The 22,335-nt window shown below is 34.4% G+C and overlaps 2 protein-coding genes across 4 annotated transcripts; both read left to right on the top strand.

Annotated features, from left to right (window-relative positions):
- Positions 1 to 1,326: 1,326 nt before the first annotated feature.
- LOC129951931 (FAS-associated factor 1) lies at positions 1,327 to 13,191 on the top strand. 2 transcript variants are annotated; one of them, XM_056064298.1, is made up of 14 exons: positions 1,329 to 1,506; positions 1,716 to 1,784; positions 1,870 to 2,023; positions 2,107 to 2,256; positions 2,330 to 2,519; positions 10,992 to 11,196; positions 11,264 to 11,352; positions 11,428 to 11,552; positions 11,625 to 11,770; positions 11,844 to 11,998; positions 12,074 to 12,222; positions 12,399 to 12,673; positions 12,748 to 12,867; positions 12,941 to 13,191. In XM_056064298.1, the coding sequence occupies exons 1-14, from the start codon at positions 1,468 to 1,470 to the stop codon at positions 13,097 to 13,099; spliced, it is 2,025 nt and encodes a 674-aa protein (XP_055920273.1). In that variant the 5' UTR covers positions 1,329 to 1,467; the 3' UTR covers positions 13,100 to 13,191. The 2 variants fall into 2 exon arrangements, with proteins under 2 accessions (XP_055920272.1, XP_055920273.1); XM_056064297.1 differs by having other exon boundaries at positions 1,327 to 1,506; positions 11,264 to 11,552.
- Positions 13,192 to 13,940: 749 nt separating this feature from the next.
- LOC129951550 (dynein light chain Tctex-type 4) lies at positions 13,941 to 22,109 on the top strand. 2 transcript variants are annotated; one of them, XM_056063760.1, is made up of 4 exons: positions 13,941 to 14,099; positions 21,529 to 21,594; positions 21,652 to 21,851; positions 21,926 to 22,109. In XM_056063760.1, the coding sequence occupies exons 1-4, from the start codon at positions 14,073 to 14,075 to the stop codon at positions 22,089 to 22,091; spliced, it is 459 nt and encodes a 152-aa protein (XP_055919735.1). In that variant the 5' UTR covers positions 13,941 to 14,072; the 3' UTR covers positions 22,092 to 22,109. The 2 variants fall into 2 exon arrangements, with proteins under 2 accessions (XP_055919735.1, XP_055919734.1); XM_056063759.1 differs by lacking the exon at positions 13,941 to 14,099 and adding an exon at positions 21,052 to 21,337.
- The last annotated feature ends 226 nt before the right edge of the window (positions 22,110 to 22,335 follow it).

Here is a 22,335-nt window from a genome sequence, read left to right as displayed (position 1 = left end):
TTGTATGTTCTGGTTAAATAATAGACTTAAATATGTTTCCATACAAAAATTTAGTTTACCAGCATCCTTAGTAGGTAAAAATAGTGGTAACTAGCTCCACGAATTCTGGTCGATGAAATCAGTTCAGTGGTGGGCGTATTAGGCTTTGAAATGGAATCGAATTTTTCAGGTATCAATTTATGGTTTTTTGTGTTCTCAACCTAAAGCTATACCCCGAAGCAGTGCAAAACCATAATACAAGCTATTTTGAAAATTCTGTTACTTATGTTGTTTTAACAATCACCGATTCAAATACACATTTTTTGTAAAGAAGTATGTCACAATTATTCCACCATATCAAATTAAAAATAAATTACTTCACAGTTGGCAAAGAGACCTAGGGCCTAGTGACTTACAACTCTCAACCATTAATGTGTGCGAGTTCTATTGTCAGGAATGGAGGGGACCTATAGTTTTAAGCCAAATAGGAACGGCTAATTTGAGAAAGCATTTTTCATGACAAGAACTACTCTTGGAGAATTTGTGAATTCCTCTCAAGAGGCAGTACCCGTGAAAAAAGCTTTAGATAACATAGGTAGGCATCGAACCCAAGACCTCTGGCATGACAGTCCAACGCACTAACGATCATGCCACGGGTACTACTGGACATAATACGATCAGCTGTCTTTTTTAACATAAGTATTTTTTGCCTTAATTGGAAGTCAAATTTTTGACAGCCAATCAGATACTCGAAGCTTGCCTTACTTTTAAGTCCCTTATGTCATCTGAACCTGCCCGTTATGAACTCAAAATGATATATATTCCTCTCAAGATACCCCGTTGTAGGAGCAACCCAGCGCACTCGTTCATATAAAACCAATGGTATTGAATCAAGAGCAAGATTTGTAAGTTTCCTGGCCTGTGGTAGTCCTAAATAAAGTGATTTGAAAAAGAGTATAAAAATAGATCTGCAATAATGTAAAAAACAGTTTAAACAAAAATAGAGAACATGTTTTCTTTTACGATGCCTTTCTTGAACCTAATACCGCCCTTAAAATTACCAAAATATGGCAGTTGCAATAATACTCTATCAAAATCTAATCAAAATCCAACACATAGTTAACATTTCATCAGTGTAGTAATGTTTCGTTCAGTTCACTTGACGTTAGTTTAGTAGTGCCCTTACCCAAACGCTACGAACACACCCATTTCGTTCCACTCAAATCATTGCACTTCTGCCCTTAAGTTATTTTTCCAATATGTTCCACACTCAGATGAAAAGAGACTGCTATATTCTTTCTATAATCCTCAACTTTCCTTGTCATGTTAATGTCATTTTTAAAACAGCCGTCAAAATTTTCTCGACACAAAAAAGACCCCAGTCGTGTTTTTATTGAATTTTAACTCTGTGACTGTGTATGCACTACGTTTTTACATAAAAGAAAAATTAAATTAAACCAACAAACCTTTACATAAACTGCAATAAAAATGGAAGAAAACAAAGAGGAGATCTTTGCCAATTTTCAAGTGAGTTAAAAATCATCTGTGAATGAAAAACATTAAATTTTATCTGCGTAAAAAAGTCCGAGGTTAGGAGGAAAGAAATGTCTCAACTCAATGACATTTCTTTCCTCCTCGTACCCGTATAGTGACTAATGAAGAAATTTCCATGAATTGTTGAGAAAGAAATTCATTTGCATTCTTTTGTTTATAAATGAAAAACATCGATTTTGCAGAGCATCACTGGCATAGACGACATTGGAGAAGCTTTCTCCCATCTCGAGGAATCGAACTGGGATCTAATGGTTTGTCGAAGCGACTTTTTCTTTCGAACTGAGTTCTTCCATTGTTTGTTGGTTGTTGTTTTTGTTTTCTTTTTCTTTTTCTTAGGCTGCGATTCAACGCGTCATGCCACAGGAGGAGAGCCCCATGGAAGAGGCGTCCTTCAGCTCGAGCAGAGCAACTACAATGAACACTTTCTCGAGTGCTCCTTCCAATTTCAACAGGTGGGACTCCAGTGGTGCTGAGAGTGCTTTTGTGCCAGGTAAGAACTGTCCAGTGCAGTGAACAAAGAAAACCAAATCTGCTTTTGTTTGAATTCTAAATTTTAACTTCTTCGTTTTGTAGTGGCTTCCACATCTGCAGAGGCGAAACTTATTGATCTCACATACGACACAGATATAGACTCGTTACAAAAAGAAGTGCAAACGCTAACATTTAATATACACTTTAATCAAATAGTTTACACAATTAAACTGCCGTCTGTTGCAACTGTTGGTAAGAATGGGCCATTGTTTAATTTTCTAATTTCTACCAATCGGATGCTTCTTATCTGTTGCTTTGATTTTAGGTCATTTGAAAGAAAGAATTTTCAATACAACAAAAGTTCCAATATGCCGTCAAGCTATACGGGGTTGGTCACCAGCTAAACTTCAAGATGCACAAGACTCATCGACACAGCTGTGCAATTTAGATTTAACTTCAGTAAATGACCTTATACTTATTGATCTTACGAAAGAAGGTTATATGGACGATGAGAGGTAAGTGAAGTTTGACTTAAAAAAAACTCCCCACCATGTCAGGTCTTTTTATATATTTATTAATTCATAATTCACATTAAGATTACAACCTTATTATTTGTGAAGGCTTTATAAAATATGTTGGAACGTTCGAGAAATTTGAATTTAGTAGATACTAAAAATACAATTTTAAAACTTAAGCATCATTGGTCAGATGCGCTAAAAGACGATATTTGAATGCGTTTGTGTTGATTATTCTTCTAATTGTAATAGGTAGTGTGTTCCATAATTGAGTGGCGTGGACGTTTCGATTGCAGGCAAGCAAATCTTGGCTGGATCAGTACAACAGTTCTTAGTGAATTTGAAAAAGTTAATCGGTTGTGCAAAGAATCAGGTTGACGAGAGTGTATAATATTAAGCAGCTGAATGAGAGTTCTAAATTTTATAAGGTTATCAAAAGTCAAACCCATTATTTGTTTAGAATAACATGAAATATGGGCAAACTTGTTGTATAAAACATCAAGTTTTCGCCTTGTATTTGAGTCAACGCTACTACACACTTCACATCTATACAGCAGAATAGGTAATAGAAGAGATCTTACAAGCAACATCTTACTTCTGACAGGAACAAACCTTTGGAATGTCCACAGTAGACGCAAAGCACTATGGTTAGGTTAGGGTTAGGTTATAGTGGCTGTCCAAGATGGAGACGGACACACTTAGGCAAGTTTAATGGCCCATTGTGATACCTCATGAATCTTGAGGCTTCCTCCAAAGCTCAATGGAACCAGTTTGAGTCCCTTACGAAATGTGATCATATGCTGATATGATTTAGCTCGCTAAAGAAGCATTCTCCCAGGTAATTCTTGCGTTTTCGAGCCAGAGCAGGGCATGTGCAGAGAAGATGAAGAACCGTTTCTTCCTCTTCCTCGTCCATACAGCTGCAAAAGTCATTTGAGAATACGCCTAGTCTCGTGGCGTGCTTTTCTATTAGGCAGCGTCCGGTTATGACACCTATTATCGAGCTTACTCGTATATGCGATCTGCTTAGAGAGAGCAAGCACCTTGAACGTTTTAAATACAGTGTTGGCCAGATGTTTTTTGTGACGTGGTGTTCCTCCTGGTGCCTGCCCTCCTCACAGCGTCTGTACCGTACCTGGCGAGTTCATCTGTCTTACAGTTACCTGGAATGTCTTCCTTTATCGCCAAAAGTTCCGCCTGGAACACAATACAATGATTGGGAAGGCGGAATGAGAAACTTAATTTCAGTGTCGTTAAGAGTACACACCTCCACCAACCCATTCTTTTGTTTTTGGCCCATCTGCGTAAAAATGGATTGACTCATCCTCCAGGAATGTCCTATCCTCTGTCGAATTGCAGTTGGGGGATGGTGTAATCTGTGTACTTTGGAATTCATTCTAAAAACCTTAGAATTACGGAGTGGCCAATGTTGTTCTTAGTCCACTGCGACGAAGCTTTGAGGCGAATAGCAGAGCTTGCAGCTATTTGTTTGCTAAATATGTCAAGAGGTATTAGGTAGAGCAAGGTGTCCAGTGCGGCAGACGGGGTCGTGCGAAGCGATCCGCTTTTATTTGATTTGATTGATAGGCAAGCTGAACGTTTTACTTTATTAAGGTTATCCCTGTTTATACCTTTCTCTAAAGCAGTCCACCATACTGCTACACCGTACGTTAAAATCGGTCTGATTACCGATGTGTATAGCCAATGCGTGATTCTGGGTTGTAAACCCCATGTATTACCAATAGCTTTTTTGCAAGAAAAGAGAGCTACAGTAGCTTTTTTGACTCTTTCCTGTACGTTGCGTTTCCAATTTAGTTTTTTGTCTAAGACAAGACCTAGGTATTTGGCCTCGTCTGAGAATTTTAATTGGATTCCATTAATGTAAGGAGGGTTGACAAATGGAATTTTGTATCTCCTCGAAAATACGACTAAATCGGTTTTGTGTGGGTTAACACCCAGTCCACACCGATCAGCCCAAAGTATTAGTCTTTCTAAGGCATTTTGTAATAGTTCCTTTAAGGTGTTAAGATGCTTTCCTGAAACTGCTATAGCAACGTCGTTCGTTAGGTTATCACTTCTCCGCATCCAGACTAGTTAGGATTTAATTCACCACTAGGTTCCAGAGGAGAGGGGATGGAACACCACCTTGCGGTGTCCCTCTACTAACGAATCGTCTACCAGAAGAGTTGCCCAGTTTTGAGTTAATTATTCTGCTAGTAAGCATTAAATGAATTAACTCCCGAAGCGAACTCGCTACATTTAGAGATGTCAGTGCAGATGTGTCCACGTTGTTAAAGGCACCTTCGATGTCAAGGAAAGCAACCATAGTGAACTCTTTATGATGGAGGGAATATTCGACGGTGCGTACTAAAGTGAGTAACTCTGTTTCCACCGATTTACCTTTGCAGTAGGCATGTTGAGACGAAGACAAAAGTCTTGTATCAATACTTGCCCTTAAATGGATATCAAGAAATCATTCCAAGGCCTTAAGAAGGAATGATGATAGACTTATGTGTCGTAGATCTTTAGGATTGAATTGCGAGCATTTACCTGCTTTGGGTATAAAAACAACTTTAACTTCTCTCCATGCCGAGGGAACATGGACCAGGTAAAGACAGCTAGTAAAAATTGCCTCAAGGATTGGTGCAATTATGTCAGAAGTCTTTTGTAACTCGGATGGTATTATTTCATCTGATCCTGTAGATTTAAATGGTTCGAAACTGCCCATTGTAGCTTATCCCTTGTGATAAGACCTTGTGGATATGTTGTATTTGAACTTGAACGTATATAATTGTTGCAAGTTTCGGTAAGAGAACTACCAGGAAAGTGAGTGTCTAATAGTAATTTCAGCGATTCATTACTTGAATTTGTCCAGGAGTCGTCTGTATTTTGCAAGCAGCTTGGCATAGCTGGACTAGTTGAAAGAATTTTCCGTAACCTAGAGGCTTCAGAAGTTTCTTCTATCGTGCCACAGAAGGATCGCCAAGAAGATCGCTTAGATTTCCTTGGTGCCTTCTTGTAAATTCTTAGAGATTCTTTGTAAGAGTCCCAGTGAGAGGCTAGTCTTGCGGCTTTGGCCCGGTTGAAAAGTTTCCTGCATTCTTTACTGAGCGAGTCAAGCTTTGAGGCCCACCATTGTGGTTTCCTCTTTCCTTTTATGTGTATAAGTGGACAAGTAATTTCTAGCGATCTGTTCATAGCTGAGGTTAGGCGTTAGAGGAAGGACTAGATAGTCCATGTTTTTAGTTCTGAAGGTTGGTTCATTTCCTACATTACTTACTAAGAGGTTAGTATCAAAAAGAGGCTCACCTCTGTCGTTGATATTCGTGCTACCCCATACAGTATGATGAGCGTTAGCATCGCTCCCAATAATTAGGCGGATCCTTTGCCTTTCCGCTTCAGCGACGACTTTCTTTAAGGTTTTTCCAGGGAGAGGGCCAAGGTGGTCATGGCCAAGATACGCCGACTTTATACAGAAACTTCCTTTGCTTGTTTCCAGCCTAGCTACGGTGGTATCTTTGTCAATAAAATGATGGAGTAAAAATACATTAATGCTACGTTTCACTGTCTACGACTTTTGTAGAGGGTGGATTCGCGATTGGAGAGGGCATGGGTGCATCGTCACCCTCTGTTAGGAGAGAAGACGACGTCCAGGGCCCACCAACCGCTAGTTCACCTTCGGTTGTTTTTGGAGGCCCGCTTTCCGCGTTAATCTCATCTTTTTTATAGATTCGAATTTTAATGGATTCGAAGCCATAGTTTATGGAGCCCTCGTTTAGGGCTAGAGGAGCCAAGGTGACATTGTCACTACTGAACTTAAATGATAATAAAAAACTTGCAAAAAGAAGTGGGAGAGCATATACTAACCAAATATCATAACTGTTTTTATTTTAAAATATAAGCTTTGAGCATCTCTCCCGTACAGTAAGTACCACTGTGTGCCGGTATAAATAAAGGAATTCCAAAACTCTGTTGGCTTATTTGTATAAACTCTTTGGCATATTGTAGGCGCTTCTTTACATTTATGGCGGATAAAAGTGGTTTGTCTCGAGGCGTAAAACCTCTAAACACTTCCGAATGTACAAAATTTCTTACCGTCTGTGGATGAACTTGGACAATTTTGTTTCTATTGACATCTTCCGCTATTTCGACTGCCGAAATTTTTGGGATAACTTTGTAAAATCCTTAACATACGCCTCTTGGTTTGTTTAGTATCAGTTTTTCTCGGTCTCCCAGTTCCACTTGGTCTTTTTAAAAATCCGTTTTTTTTGTAAGAATTACACTACAGGTCAAAAGTTTGAGACCACCTTCAAAGGGTTTCTTTAACTGGCGTTTGAATTTATGAATAAATTTAGGATTTTGTGCCTGCATTGTTAACTTAGACCATTCATTAAAGGTGCAAGTGAAAAAAACCCTTTTCTGTAAATTATGAGGAATTTTGTGAAAAAGGTAAAAAAAAACAGTATTGGGTTTTTGGCATCTATTTGGATTTCCCATAGTTTCTATTTTTTATGACTTTTAACATTCAATTTGGAATTTGTTTATGACTGGGGTAATATTAAAGGGTAAAAAAATGTAAAATTTGAATACCTACATATGCAGGATTTTGTATATAATGCTCGGTTTGATCCAATTTAAATTTATTTGAGAATGTGATCTTCTCCAGTAAACAAAGTGCGCATTATGGGAAAAGTTAAAGAATTAACTATTGAAACTCGCTCTGCGATTATGACCCTTATTGAAGAAGGCTATTCGCAAAGAGAAATCGCCACAATACTGAAGATATCCAAAGGAGCAGTTCACAGGACCATACAGCGTTACTCTACTACCGGCGGTTTTAAGGATAAACCGAGGTCAGGACGACCTAGACTTACGACGAAAACCGAAGATCTGCATATAATTACCATAAGCAAGCGTTTTAGGAAGAAAACAGCACCAGAAATACGCGCCGAGATCAATGAAATCCGGAACGAACCATTATCTGTATCAACGATACAACGAAGGATAAGGCATGCTGGACTTTTTGGGCGCGTTGCAGTGCGGAAACCACTTCTAGGAACCCAAAACAAGATCAAACGGTTGAAATGGGCCAAACCCATAAGGATTGGACAGATTAAGACTTCAACAGAGTCTTATGGAGCGATGAGTCCAAGTTTGAGATATTTGGCTCAAATCGCAGACTGTACGTCAGGCGCAGTGCTGAGTAGTGGTGTGGGAATGTTTTTCCTTCGATGGAGTAGGAGATCTAACACGAGTTATGGGAAGAATGGATAAAGAAGTCTATAAAACGATATTGGAAGACCACGTTTTGGTATCTGGACTCCGATTAATCGGTGAAGGTTTTGTATTCCAGCAAGACAATGACCCGAAACACACTTCAAAACTTTGCCGGGCATATCTGAAACAAAAAGAAGATGAGGAAATTCTAAAAGTAAAGGTATGGCCACCGCAGTCTCCAGATATTAACCCCATTGAGCTCTTATAGGAAGAGCTTGATAGAAATGTCCGGAATCACATAACATCGGAATCTGCTCTTTGAGAAACTCTACAAAATTGCTGGAATAATATTCCACAAGAAAAAATACAAAACCTTGTAAGAAGATTGCCCAGAATTGTAAAAAAATATTTAATTTAAAGGAGGGTTTTTCGATGAAAACTCAATTTAGAGCTGTTATTGGTTTTTTAAATAAATAATTTATGTTTAGTACAAAACTAGTTATATTTTTCTACCATTTACAACTAGACATGCTCTTCACTTTTTTCCTAAAACTTCAGTTTAGGGGTTAAAACTCGATATTTCTCAAATTTCAGAGTTGGTCTCAAACTTTTGACCGGTAGTGTAATAACGTACTGAAATGTGGAATGTAGCTTTTTCACAATATCAGCGATTTGTCTTAGACTTTTCTTTTCGTCTCACAATTTAACAATAAGTTTTTTCATATCAAGTGAAGTTTGTTTTCCATTTAAAAAAAGAGATGATCAGATAAAGCGTACTGGATAAAGGTTCTATACAGTATTGTAACTACAAAGTGTACAAGTTTTTTTTGGTTTCATAAAACGGACTTTATTCATTTTTTTTGATTTTTTATTATTTTTTTTAAAATGTGTTTTACTTATTAACTCCATAGATAATATTGCATTTTAACAAAAGAAAATCGAAATATAAAGATTTAGATTCCTCATTAAATTGTAGTTTTACTCCATTCGTACTTTGTGATAGAAGAATTATTGTTTACCTTGGTTTATATGAAATTCAAAACGGTTTGAAAATTTGTCGGCGAAGCTAACATCGATTATAATGTTGACTTTTCCAGATGGTAACATGTTTTACGTCAAATTTTTCCAATATTAAAAGTTTGCACTTTAAATAATGAAGTTTTGAACACAGAAATAACCAACGAAGAATTAGATGCAGAAATGAACAAAATGAAGGATGGAAAAGCGGCAGGCTCCAATGGGATACCAGCAGAAGTATAGAACCGTTGAGCTAATAAGAAAGCTTATTGCAGTTTACAACGAGATGTTGGGAACAGATATGATTCCTCAAGAATTTAGGGAGTCAAACATTTTTCCGATCCACAAAAAAGGAAGCTGGTCTGAGATGTCGAACTATTGAGGAATATCTTTTTTAAACACGTGTTATAAAATATTTACAGCTGTTCTGCAAACACGGCTCAATAAATGGTTTAAAGAAAATAAGCTGTTGAAAGAATTTCAGGCAGGCTTTAGATCCGGTTACTCATCAATCGATCATAACTTTGTTCTGAAAAGAATTGCGGATTCATTAATAAGAAGAAGGCAGAAGTTATACGCGTTTTTCATGGATTTTAAGTCTGCATTTGACGCGGTGAATAGGCAAGCTCTTTTCTAAAAGCTCTTTGGTATGGGAATGTCGTTAAAATTCGAAAGAGTCCTGCAAAACCTGTAGATGAATACTAATGCAGCAGTTTGGAAAGGTCGGATTGGTGCAGAACTGAATCAAGCGTTAGAAAAGATTGTACGATGAGTCCAAGCCTATTCACTCAATTTAACGAAGACTTACTCGATTTCTTACCTGCTGGTATCGAACACGCGATAGAATTAATTAAAGCACTCTTGTTTGCGGATGATATTGTGGTTCTCGCATCATCTTCAGAATCACTTATATAAACCGGATTTTTGAGAACTGTAAAATATGGAACCTAATAGTTAACATGGAAAAGTCCAAGATCATGATTTTCAAGAACGGAGGAAGTAGAAACTGCCTAAATAAAAAATGGAACTACAATGGTGAAAATAGAGAGATTGTCAAAAAGTTCAAATACCTTGGAGTGATTTTGAAAAAAAATTTAAATATGGAAACGCATCTAAGAGAAAAGCTTACAGGTGCAAAAGTCGCGCATCTAGGAGTAGGTGTTTCTCAAACAAAAATATCGCATACAGCAGTAAGTACACTGTTTTTAAGGCAGTAGCAGAATCAATCTTGTTCTATGCAGCTCAAGTATGGGGAGCAAAGCAATATAAGGATGTGGAAAAATTGTTACGCTGAACTATATAGTTATGTTGGAAACAGGACTGCAGCCATTTTTTGTACGAACACTTCGAATGCAGATTGATTATGTGCTCAAAATGATGAATATGGATAATTACCGGTTAATGAAAATAGTGACACTTCAAACAATTCAAAAGAGGTCAGAATGGTATGCAGAATGGATGAAACTTGATAGGGAGAGTGAAATGACCTTGACATAGATAACTTTGATTTCAATCAATGGAAACAATCACTGATTTCGATGATGGTTAAGCTGCGTGGTGAACTCGTACCTCTTAACTTCATTCCACAGGGAGGATTTAACAATATTATGCTCCTTATGTAATCAACAAGTGAGAAAAGATGTATTTCACATCATGGGTACATGTTCAATTCTTAAATACTTTAGGAGAAATGTTCTTGGAACGAGTTTTTTGAATAAAAATGAAATTGTATCATTGTGGAACGAAGTCGACATTAAAAAACTGTATGTGCACACCAAACTGGCTCTAAATTATAGGGAGAGAATTGTTAATGAGAGTTTCTGAAGATAATATTTATTTTAAATCGTTAACTATTAAAAAAAAAAACTTTTTAAATCATGCACCTAATTTGTTTATTTATATATTTATAAATTATATTTCATAAAAAATAAGTTTCTAATTTATGTTTTGTAAACTAGGCAGACGGCATAATGCCATGCTTTTTTATTTTTGTAAAGAATGTAAATTATTTAAGACGAGGAATACAAATCTATCTAAATCACTTTAAAAAATTAACCGTGAAAATCAAAAACATCTTTTTACTCAACCTACGTTAATTTGTGACGGAATCAAAAAGCATATCTTTTTGAATTTAAGTCTGGATATTTTAATGCCATATTCATAAAAAATAATTCAAAATTCAAGTTTAAATTTTAGTCCATTACCCAAGACTTATTCAAATTCTCTTCTTTTTTCCAGTGATGAAATTATTAAACGTTTCGAAAAAATATTCAATCTGAATATAAAACAACAGCCTGAAGGCAAAGAGATATCATTAAACCTTTCTGGCAAAGAAACTATACTGCAAGTAAAAACAGACGTTTATTACATAACTAACATACCGGTTAGACACCAGGAGTGGACTGGCTGGCCAGTTGGATCAGAAAATGGAACCACCTTAGCTGTAAACTTAAATTATACATTTTTTTTCTATTCATTACAAAATCCTGCTTTCCCTTTTCTTTTCACAGCAATCAGGCATTGATCTATCTCATAACTTAATCCTTCATTCTAACGCTGACAAAGGAAAGAATAACTCCAAACCTAATAAAGCCAATAAGTTAGTACACACTAGTGCCTCTTCACACTCATATTTTACACATATTTTACCTTATTACTATCGTTTAATTTATAGTAGTAGCACAGTTGTTGTCGACAGCGATAGTTCGGCCGATGAATTTGAAGATGCTTCTGACTTCAATGCTTGCGAAGAGTTCTTTACTGACTCACCGCCTGTTCAACCACAATCTCGTCATTTAAGTAAAGAAATCATCAACCCTCAAATGAAATAAAAATATTAACAAAAACTATTAAAACAAAATTGATTTTCAGTTCCAAATCACACCGATGACGAAGCCCGTGGTTCGGGACAGTTTGTTGACAACTATATTCAAAGATTTGGAGAACCACATCCAGTATTTTTCCGTGGAAGCTTAGAAGATGCTCTAAAAGAAGCCTGCCACAAACCAGCCAAAGACGTAAGTTCTATCTATAAATAGTTTTAAAGAGCAAACAAGAATTACTTTACTTTACTTTACTTTATTAAAAAAGAGGAAACTTCTGGCTATTTATTTACATCACGGCGAGAGCATACTTACAAATGTATTTTGTGACCACCTTATGAAGCATGACAGCGTTATTCAGACGCTTATTCAAAACTTTGTTCTCTATGGATGGGATCTTACATTCGATAGCAATAAAAATCTGTAAATAATTTTAGTTGCAAATTCACACTGGATATGAATAATTGACGAAGTACTTTTCTTCTTTTGTTATTTCAGATTATTATCTTCGGTATCAGCATGCGTAGGAAATACAGCTTCTTTGACTGTTCGAAATATCCCATTAGATAAATTACCAGCAATATTGATAATTGGAAAGAGCCGATTGTCTGGCCGCAGCACGTGCGAAGTCTTATCTGTGATTCATGGTAACTAAATAGAGTTGGACTTTGACTACACGTCAAAGTATATTTTTTTTAGGAATTAATCTCGTAATTTTGTGTGTCTTTTTTTTAAAAGCCTTAAAGATAGAACACACTTAAAAATATCTTCAAACTTCTTTTTTATATTAACCAAAAGTATTAATAAAACCATTTTTACTTAGGGAACGTTGGACTAGACGATTTGTTCTCTCGGTTAATAGAGGCCGTTGAAATGTATTCTGAACATATTCAAGTTGAAATTCGAGAAGAAGACGAACGGGCTGCTAGAGATCAAGTAAAAGCTGAACAGGATCTAGCTTATCAAGTGACGTTGCAGGCCGACATGGCCAAAGAAGCAGCTAAACAACAAAAAGAGGCAGCCATTGCAGCAGAACGTCAGCGTTTAGAATCAGAGCAGGCCGAACAAGATGCCAAAAAGGAGTCAATTCGTTTCGAAGTGAGTTTTTGTTATACTTATTTTTCTTTTTCTACAAAATAATTTCGCAAACAAAAAATAATATATATTTTCAGGCCGAAAGAGCCCTTCCATCCGAACCAGAAGATTCTGAATCAAACATCACAAAAATTCGAATTCGCAAGCCCACAGGAGATTTTCTTGAGCGAAAATTCTTTACTGGAAATACATTAAAGGTATTCTTATTAAAATATCCTTATCCAATCCTTATTTAATAAAAAATTAAAACTTTAATGAATTTTATAAAAGGATTTGCTGAACTTTATAACTTCCAATGGATTTTTGGTAGAAGATCATAAAGTAATTGCCGGTTGGCCAAGAAGAGATTTGGCATCAATTGACACTAATCCAACATTGCAAAGTTTAGGACTGTATCCACAAGAAACCGTTATTCTCGAGGAACGATGATTCACCATGGTTTATTAAAATAAAAATAAAATAAACGAAACGAAACGAATAACTCATGCCTATTTTGCTAAAATATATTCTTCATAAATTAATATCATCTTTTTAATTAAAACTTATATTAAAGAATGCAAAAAAAATAATTTAATGAACTAAACAAAAACATTAAACAAAATACTGTAATTGAAAATAAAATTCAAACATTTCATAAAGGGTAAAATATCCGTCGTGTATAAATAAGCTTTTCACTCGTATTTGTTTCTCTATATTTTACTTTGTTTTTGTATAAGTGGTCTCTGTTTAATCTGTGAGGGATATCTCACCTGATGTTTTTACTTTTGGAATTAACTTGTATTCTTCAAGACTATGGGCAACTTGTTTAAGAGCGATTAAAAGTTATTAAGTGAAAAAGGTTCTTTTCAGTATTTACATCTTAAATTGGTATTGGGAGGGTTCAGAAAGCTTGTGTTGAGTAATTGGCAACCTGGTTACATGTTAAAAAAATATACCTTGTCATTTACTAATTTTTAATTGGTGCCAAAGTTTCCTGGTTTAGTATTTTATTTGAATTGAGGGAAGGGGAAATTAATTTTTACATTAAAAAGAGAGAGCTTAGAATATCGGGTTTCAGATACTTAATACACCACAGATGATGTTAAACAAAATACAGTTACCACTGAATAAAGTAAATTCAAAAATAGTCATAAACATCGATTGATGTAAAGATACAAATGATCAGGATCACTAAGGCTAAGGTGTTTTTGCACAACATATTCGAAAAGTGGGTAATATAAATGAAGTAGACAAAGTGGTAATTGTTTCTCTTCCATAGTACCAGTCTAATTAAATTCTAATCCTGATCTTCATACATATTTTTATTTTAAACTTATTGATTTATTAAATAAATGAAACGAGTCTACATTGCGAAAAAGTTTTAAAGTTTGTGAACAAAAATAAATCAAATTCCTTAAGCAAAATGTCAGGAGATAATGACGTTAAGGAGGTATGTGAATTTGTGAATTTAGTTATATGTAAACCAACCGTCGCGTCGTCGGTGCAAGCGTCGAATTTATTGAATACAAAATGTGATTCAAATTATTTTGTTTAAAAAAAGTATGAAATTATGTACATTACATACATCCATATGTACATAAGTAATATACATACATATATATATACGGAAAAAAAAGCTAAACAAACGATATACAAGAAAGCATCGATTGTGTACGACGAAAGCTTAAAAAAAATCAATAATCCATCGTTGGAGTTTTTTTCCATTGCATTTTAATTTATACAACATTTCAATCTCGTTAATTACGTTGAAAAAACGATCTGGCGTGTTGTCTTCAGTAAGAAGAGCATCACGTATTGTTTCCAAGGGTTCATGGACCTTAGCTTGTTTCGGCTGCACAGTTAAGCTTTCACCTGGATCTGCATCAGCATTGACCTAATCGTCACTAATGGCTTCCACTACATAAGATGCAACCGAAAGTAACATTTCTTCATCAGACTGCCTATGACAAACAACAATTTCAAGTTAATGTACTCTAGAAGGCTGAATATTATGTCTTGTGTATTTTACTCATTTACGGACACACCAAAGTCTGCATGAACTTCTTTTGGCTCTGCCAAACTTAAATCGTGTTCTTCATTCCAATGAGAAAGCTTGCCAAATCCAGCTTTTATAAATAAATTTCGTATTGTGGAGCTCTTTACATCACAGTTCCATGACATTGAAACATTTTTTATGGAGTCCAGTAATGCTGATAATTCTTTTCCTGTAGAAGCTTTTAAAATTTTAAATAACACCTTGATCCATTGGCTGTAAGGCGGCTGTCATGTTTGGTGGAAAAAACAAGCTTAATAGGCTTTAAATTAGTTTGTTATTTGTGGGCACTACAGTTGTCAACAAAGACAAGGATTTTTCGTTTTTGATTATAAAAAATACCTTGTCCCATTCCTTAACCCAATCTTCAAAAAAGTCAGTTACCATCCACAACTTTTTGTTTCCTCGGTACTTTACAGGTAAAAACTTTACTCCTTGTAAACATCGTGGCTTATTGCTTTTGCTGATCAAAAGAATTTTAAGTTTTTCTTTTTCACTCCTATTTGTTGTTTACCACCCATTAAAAGATAATGGGCATGTTCAAGCAACATAAGGCCAGGACCTTCATTTGCAGTCAACTGCATTCTTTGAACGTAAATTTTGAGCAAGGCAACTAGTTAGTTTTCCAAGTGGCATGAATTTCAAATTCAGAACTTTAATTCGCAAATCTCTACATTAACTTCATAGTACAAGAACTACAAAGCACATTATTGTGCACAAAACACTCCATAGACAAGCTACAAGTCCATTACGATTTGTCTGTTGTATTGTAGAGAAATATTACTTATTTCTTTTTTAAATTGATAAGGAGTCCTTTTACAGAAAACATTAAATGGAATTGTGCAGATAATAAATAAAATAATAAAGTAGTAAAGCTCAGCTTTCACTTTAATGAAAAAACATGATCAGTTGTCATTTTGACATAAGTTGACTTGACTTATTTCCAGCCTTGACTTTCTTTCCAGACAACTTTCCAATAAAGTTGCCTTAATTGGAAGGCAATCGTGGCTTATTGAGGCACTCTCTCCAGATAGTGTTTTTTGAACAATACCAACCAATTCTAATTGAAGCAAAAAAATATTGTTACATTAAAACTGGATGTCACGTCGAACCCACCTTTTTTGAATTTATCAAGCCAACCTGTACTTGCACCAAAATCAGTTTCTCCTATTTCATTGCAAATCTTTTAACCTTCTACTTTATAATTGTCCCTGATATCGGGAGGTTTTCATTCCTGGCTTCCGTACCATTTGGAGACAGCCTTGTCACCACGATCATATTTTAGAGTTTTTTTCTCATTGAGGTTTTTTCGTTTCGTGAAGTTTCACCATTTTTTCTCTGTTCTCCAAAATGGTGAAAAGTGTACTTTGCCGTAACCCACATTTTATGGCTACGATTTTCTATTCATGACATTTTATATTCGTGAATTGCTGCTTTTCCAACTAAAAAAACTAAACAAATCTAGGAACTTTTGCGCATAAAAACTAGTTAACCCTTTCGTAACCAAAGTTCAAATGAAAAACATACAAACTCTGAACAGCCATCCCTCCTCTTCAAACAAAACTACAGAAATGTATTTATTTTTCGAAAAAATTAAAACAAAAGAGGGTTTCCCAAATAACAGCAAAAAATTTAGAATGTATCTACTGAACAAAGGTCTAAAATAATTATAGTAGCCTTAGTAAATTTCGAAAAAGAGGTTAAATAAAATGGGATTACCCTAATAGGAGAAAAAGTTTGAGTTAAAGAGACTAGATAGAGATAGATAGATAAATTCCTTATTTTTTCAAAAAGCAAACATTTTAAAATATAAAAATAAATAAATAGCAAAAGATATGAAGAAATATATTTATATAAAACAATGATTTGATTGACGTGATTTGAAACACAATATATTACACAATTTAATTAATTTGATTAGCTGTTTATAAACATTTTTATCAATTTTAACGTGATTTGAAACACAAAAGAAATAATTTCAAATTTTGTATGATCAGCAACAAAGCAATAAATTGTTAGGTATAAAATTTGGTTCAAACTGCAATAAGCGGGTAATCGACTAGTATTAATATGTGAAACTGTTACGGTAAGAAAGAGCATGTTGGCAATATTTAAAGGGGCTGCGCCAGCCCAGCCCATTGCTCCATTTAAAATTTCAAAAAGTTTTTCTAAGGATATAAAACTTTCCCGAAAATGCAACCGACGAATTTCTTGTAGAATAGGACAAGCAGCAACGAAATGGTAAATATCTTCATTTCAACTCTTGCTCTAAAAATAATTCTTATAACCGAGGCTGAAAATTAATTACTAAAGTAAGAGACTTCCGAGGGCAGTTGGTGGTTTAAATGACTATAAATAGCTCTTGAAGTAGATGAAGATGCTCTAGAAAGATTATCCAGAAACATTTTGTGATCCACCTTAGCAATCACATCAGCAAACTGAGCCTGCCAATCGGTCACATTAGTTTCTGATAAGTTAAAGACTCTATGTGGCTTCAAACAGAATCTAAAAAGTTCGAATTATAGAGAATTGACAATTTCGTCATAAAACTCCCTCGAAGGTCACATTGCAAGAACTATGGTCTTCAACCAACAATTTAATTTGCGCGGCGTTCTATCCGAACGACGAGTATTTTTTGAGTGCACGCTTGATCGGCTTCATTCCACAGGAAGCATTCCTCTTCTTGGATTCAGTCTGATACAGGATAAGTTGGCAGTTCCGCAAATCTACCACGTCAGAAGACGAACCGTGGATAGGCGACTCCTGTACAATCGGTACGTCATTGACATTTTTTTTTTATTTTCTAATAAATACAAAATAAATAAAATGAATTACAGTAACAAAGATCTTAGGGCCAAAAGGCATTAGAATTAAGTATCATTGTTTAACCTAGAATGTCTGTATGTGACCAGTAAGTTAGTTGCAAGTTATGGTTAGTTCGGTTAGTTTCATGAATTTTTGTCTATAGCTTTAAGATAGTTTTAAGAAATAATGAATAAAAATGAATTTAAAAAAAAAGTGCATTGGGTTGTCATGCCAGAGTGCTTGGGTTTAATCCCTGCCTGTGCCATCTAAAGTTTTTTTCACGAGTACTGCTACTTTACTTTACTTTATTTATTTATTTTAACTCACATCCTCAGTTCGATTATACCGATAAAAGTTCCCATAAAGTATATATAAGGAATTGTCTCAACAATTGTACCTCTCTATTTATTTGCCGTTTAAATTTAAAACTGTCTGGAACTGAAATTTACATATTTACATATTTACATATTTACTACAAAATATTCATGTGACAAAAGTTTAATCGATTTTGGAAGTTAATGTAAAGTCAATAAAATGTTTTTCAGCATGAAACTTTAAAGATTGAATGTTTAAAAATGCTGAGGTTTGATTTTTTTCTAACTAATGTTAACTATAATTGTTAACAATCTTTACTCATAAGGGACTTCATTTGCAGCCAACTTCATTCTTTGAACGTACATTTTTACCAAACCAACTAGTTAGTTTTCCAAATGTCATGAATTTCAAATTCAGAACTTTACTTCACAAACTTCTACTTTAAGTTCATAGTACAAGATCTACCAAACACATTATTGTCTACAAAACACTCCTCAGATAAGCTACAAGTCCATTAGGATTTGTCTTTTCTATTGTAAAGAAATATTACTTATTTTTGATATAAGTTGACTTAACTAAAAATTTAGGTATATTTTTCTTGACTATCTTTCCAGACAACTTTTTTAATAAAATTGCTTTAATTGGAAGGCATTTTTTTGCAGCTGGCCAATCAGATACTCGAACCTTGCCTTACTTTCTTTACTTCGCAAACCTCTACTTTAAGTTCATAGTAAAAAAAAGTACCAAACAAATTATTGTCTACAAAACATTCCTCAAGCAAGCTACAAGTCCATCAGGATTTGTACCTAGTATTTCTTTACAATACAACTGTAAGATTGATAGAAGTAGGCTTGATTTAATAGTTAGGTAGATTTTGCTCGACTAACTTTCCAGTCAACTTTCCATTAAAGTTGCTTTAATTGGAAGTTAATTTTTTAGCAACTGGCCAATCAGATACTAGAAACTTGTCTAACTTTCAAAACTGCCCATTTCTGAACGTAACGTTTGTTAAGATTTAGATAGGATATCCTAAATAGATGTATTTTTAGATACCTTATTGACTTATTGAACGAGTTAGATACCGAAAATCAGAAAGCTTGCCAACAATTCAAACAAATCTCAGATGGTCAAAAATAGAAAAAAAGATCAAAAATTATTTTAAAATAAAAATTTTAAGGCATAATTTTAGTTCGTAAAAATGACACTAGGCCAGTTTTTTGACATAACAACAATAGTAAACAATTGTCCAAAAAAGAACAGATCATTGTATTCAACAGTGTAATATAATTCAAAAATAGTTTTTATTCAGACATTTCGAAATGTTAACGAAGGCGTTCCTTTTCAAATCCAAATAATATTTTCACATTTAATTTTTTCGAGAAAATTAAATTATATTGATATTTCTTAGTTTGACTGATTTCTTTAAATTTAGAAATTATTTTAAAAATGGGCCAAATACTGTATGGATAATAAAACTGTATTTAAAATACTGTCTGTCAAAATGCTGTATTACAAAATTCTGTATGAACAAAATTCTTCACGACACAGTTCTTTAATTCAAAATGATATTAATAATCTGAAAAAGAAAAATCGTTTGAAAGTGCTCATTTGTTTGTATAGGGTGTCCGAAAATTAACGCAAGATTTGAATTTGCCGCCATTTGTGCAGTGAAGTGTTGGCAACCCTGAAAAAAAAGCAATTTGACAGCTAACAGTCCGATGTGTTATTCCATACATAACCCTATCCTATGTACTTTACGAGTCAATAAAAATATAACTATCAAAAGACTAAAAACGGCGTTTTCTATTTAATTCAAATCTTTCGTTAATTTTGGGACACCCTTTATTTTGAAGTACAAAATTTTAAAACAACATATTTTTTAGAATAAGGTACAAAATAATTTTGTATTAGTTCTACTTTTCTTTTGTATGAATAATCTTCCATTTGTTGAGTTTCTAAAAAGTTCTTAGTTTTAAATAAAATTTTCATTTTCTTAACAAAAAAATGCATATAATCAGGAGCTGTCTTTTTTTGTACAGATTGTTAAAAAACTGTAGTACCCGCGGCATGACGGTTAATCCCTTTGTGTGCCAACTTAATTAAAACAAATAATTTTCGCGGGTACTGCCTCTTGCGAGGAACTGACAAATCCTTCAAGAGTAATTCTAGTCAAATTAGCCGTTCGGATTCGGCCTAAAATTGTAGGTCCCTTCCATTCCTGACAACAGCACTCACACACAGGAATGGTTGAGAGTTGTAAGTCACTAGGCCCTGGTTCACAACGGACTACTGCGTCACACAATTTATTTATTTATTTAGTTAAAAAACTGAACTATCAGAAACACACTTTGTAAGGATACAATAAATTGTAGTGCGAAATTTGGAGAAGAAGGGTTTTGTTCATACATCATTCAAAGTTGTCTAGGTTTTTAGTGTCTTGACATACAGAATTATGACCAAACAATGGCAAATAGAATTTTTACCAAACAGAATTCTGAATATTAGTATTTTGATCTGCTCTCGTTAAAAATGTCCCAGAATATTTGTTTCGCCTCAAATTAGTTGGTATTTCAAGATAGGGCTCTATTAGATTTTAATTGTTTACTTTTATTTGTTGAATTCAAAATTGAACAAAGAAAAATCATTGTTAAATAATTTACAAACGAAACGCGTGAAAATTGTTCGTTGTTTTGTGGAAAATATTTATGCAGCTTTAATATTTCTCTATTGAAATTTATCCCTTCTCCTGAAAATGTATGATGTTAGAGGACTCTTTAAAAGACATGGACACTACTCTTGTTTTCATCAAACAAAACTTCTGTGTTTGACTCTGTATTATTTTGGAATTTCGGAATAACATGCTACCGTCAAAAAATCGGGAAAACAAATAAACTCTCCCCTTTCTCAACCCCAATCGATACTTACACCTATTCACACCTAGTTTTTGTGATTTCTTATTTCAAGTTGCGTACATAAAAACTAAGCGAATCTCAAGATAATGTTCCAAAAAGCATGTTTTGAAGTAAAGTATAGATATAAAGTTTTCTATGGCCAAAAATCACGCACTCGTAAAACCCTCATATCGGTACGGTAACTACACAGTTCCAATCAATTTTTAGTACCAACAGGCGAGAACTTGTTGCTGTATCAAAATTTTATCGTACTCTCATAGATATCCTTTTTTTACATTTTCATATCTCAAGTATGGTTATGAAATACGATTCCATATGAGACACGAGTTTATTGCTATTCAATTGGGAATAATTGACAGACATTTAGATCATTGTGAGGTTAATATTTTCAGTAGAAAGTCACGAAATCAGATTCCTATACAGAAGTATGTAGGAAAGTGGGTAAATGTTGAACCCTAGCATTACAATGCGAATTGAATATATCGATTTAACAATCATAATTTCAAAAAGGAATTCGCTTTAGCATTGAGACCTTATTACCTCAACATGGCAGGAAGTTGGTCAGGTTTGATGAAAATATACCTAGGCCGGAAAAAAGAAAAGGTAACTGCTTATAAATTCTATTTTTATTTCTATATTTCACATTTCTATTGTTATTTGAACATGGTTAGATATTGGGTTCATTTTGGCGACGAGTGAGTGTATTTTTTTGTTTTCTTTTCGGTCGGTCGGAGGACAGACTTATTGGTAATACAGCAGTAAAAAGATTTTTCATTTGTCTTTTATATTTCTAGAATGGCAGACCCTCACGAACTACTTCTCATAGAATGAGCCTGTTCCTTGGTGGTGCAGCTCCTAAGGTAAGTTAGGATTTTCCGTTGGGTACCTACTCTGGATATTAATATAGTTCCTTTTAGGTCGCCGTACCTCGCTATATGCCCTCGTACAGACTAGAATCACATAACCCTTTGAACCGTGAGCAATGTGAGAATATAATGAAAGCTGTGATGAATAAAGCTTTTGAGGATTTCGTTTTTAGTTCAAAGCAAGCCCAGGATTTGTGTCAACACATAAGTGAAGAAATCAAAACCCGGATTAAGGAAAAAAACTACGACAGGTCAGTGAAATTGGAAATGTGAACCAAAGCATGATTAGTGAAGCTATGTAAACATATTTTTAATTTCTCTGAAGGTATCGCCTTATTTGTGTTGTTACCATTGGTGAGAAGTGCATGCAGGGTTTCAAATCAGTTGTGACATTTTTATGGGACGCCGAAAAAGATGGATACATAAAATACGCCTATGATACGCCGGATTTTTTTGCAAACGCGACTTTGTATTATTTATACTATGATTAAATCCGAGTCCGAACAATACTTTTTATTAGAAATGTCTTAAATTAAAACAAAACTGCAATGGAAACTAATCGTACATTTTATATAATGTACATTTATATTAAATTAATGAAATTAAACGTTAATTGGTTCCTTTTGTCTCAAAAATATAACATTTTTAATCTTTATGGCTAAGTATCGGACTTTCAAATGATTATACTCGTTTTGGTTCGTCAGTTAAAATGTGTTCCAATTAATTTAAATCCGA

This window comes from Eupeodes corollae, chromosome 3 (genome assembly GCF_945859685.1).
Source record: "Eupeodes corollae chromosome 3, idEupCoro1.1, whole genome shotgun sequence".
Lineage (NCBI taxonomy): Eukaryota > Metazoa > Arthropoda > Insecta > Diptera > Syrphidae > Eupeodes > Eupeodes corollae.
The sequence above is the reverse complement of the archived record's forward strand: the minus strand, read 5'-3'. Positions and strand labels throughout refer to the sequence as shown.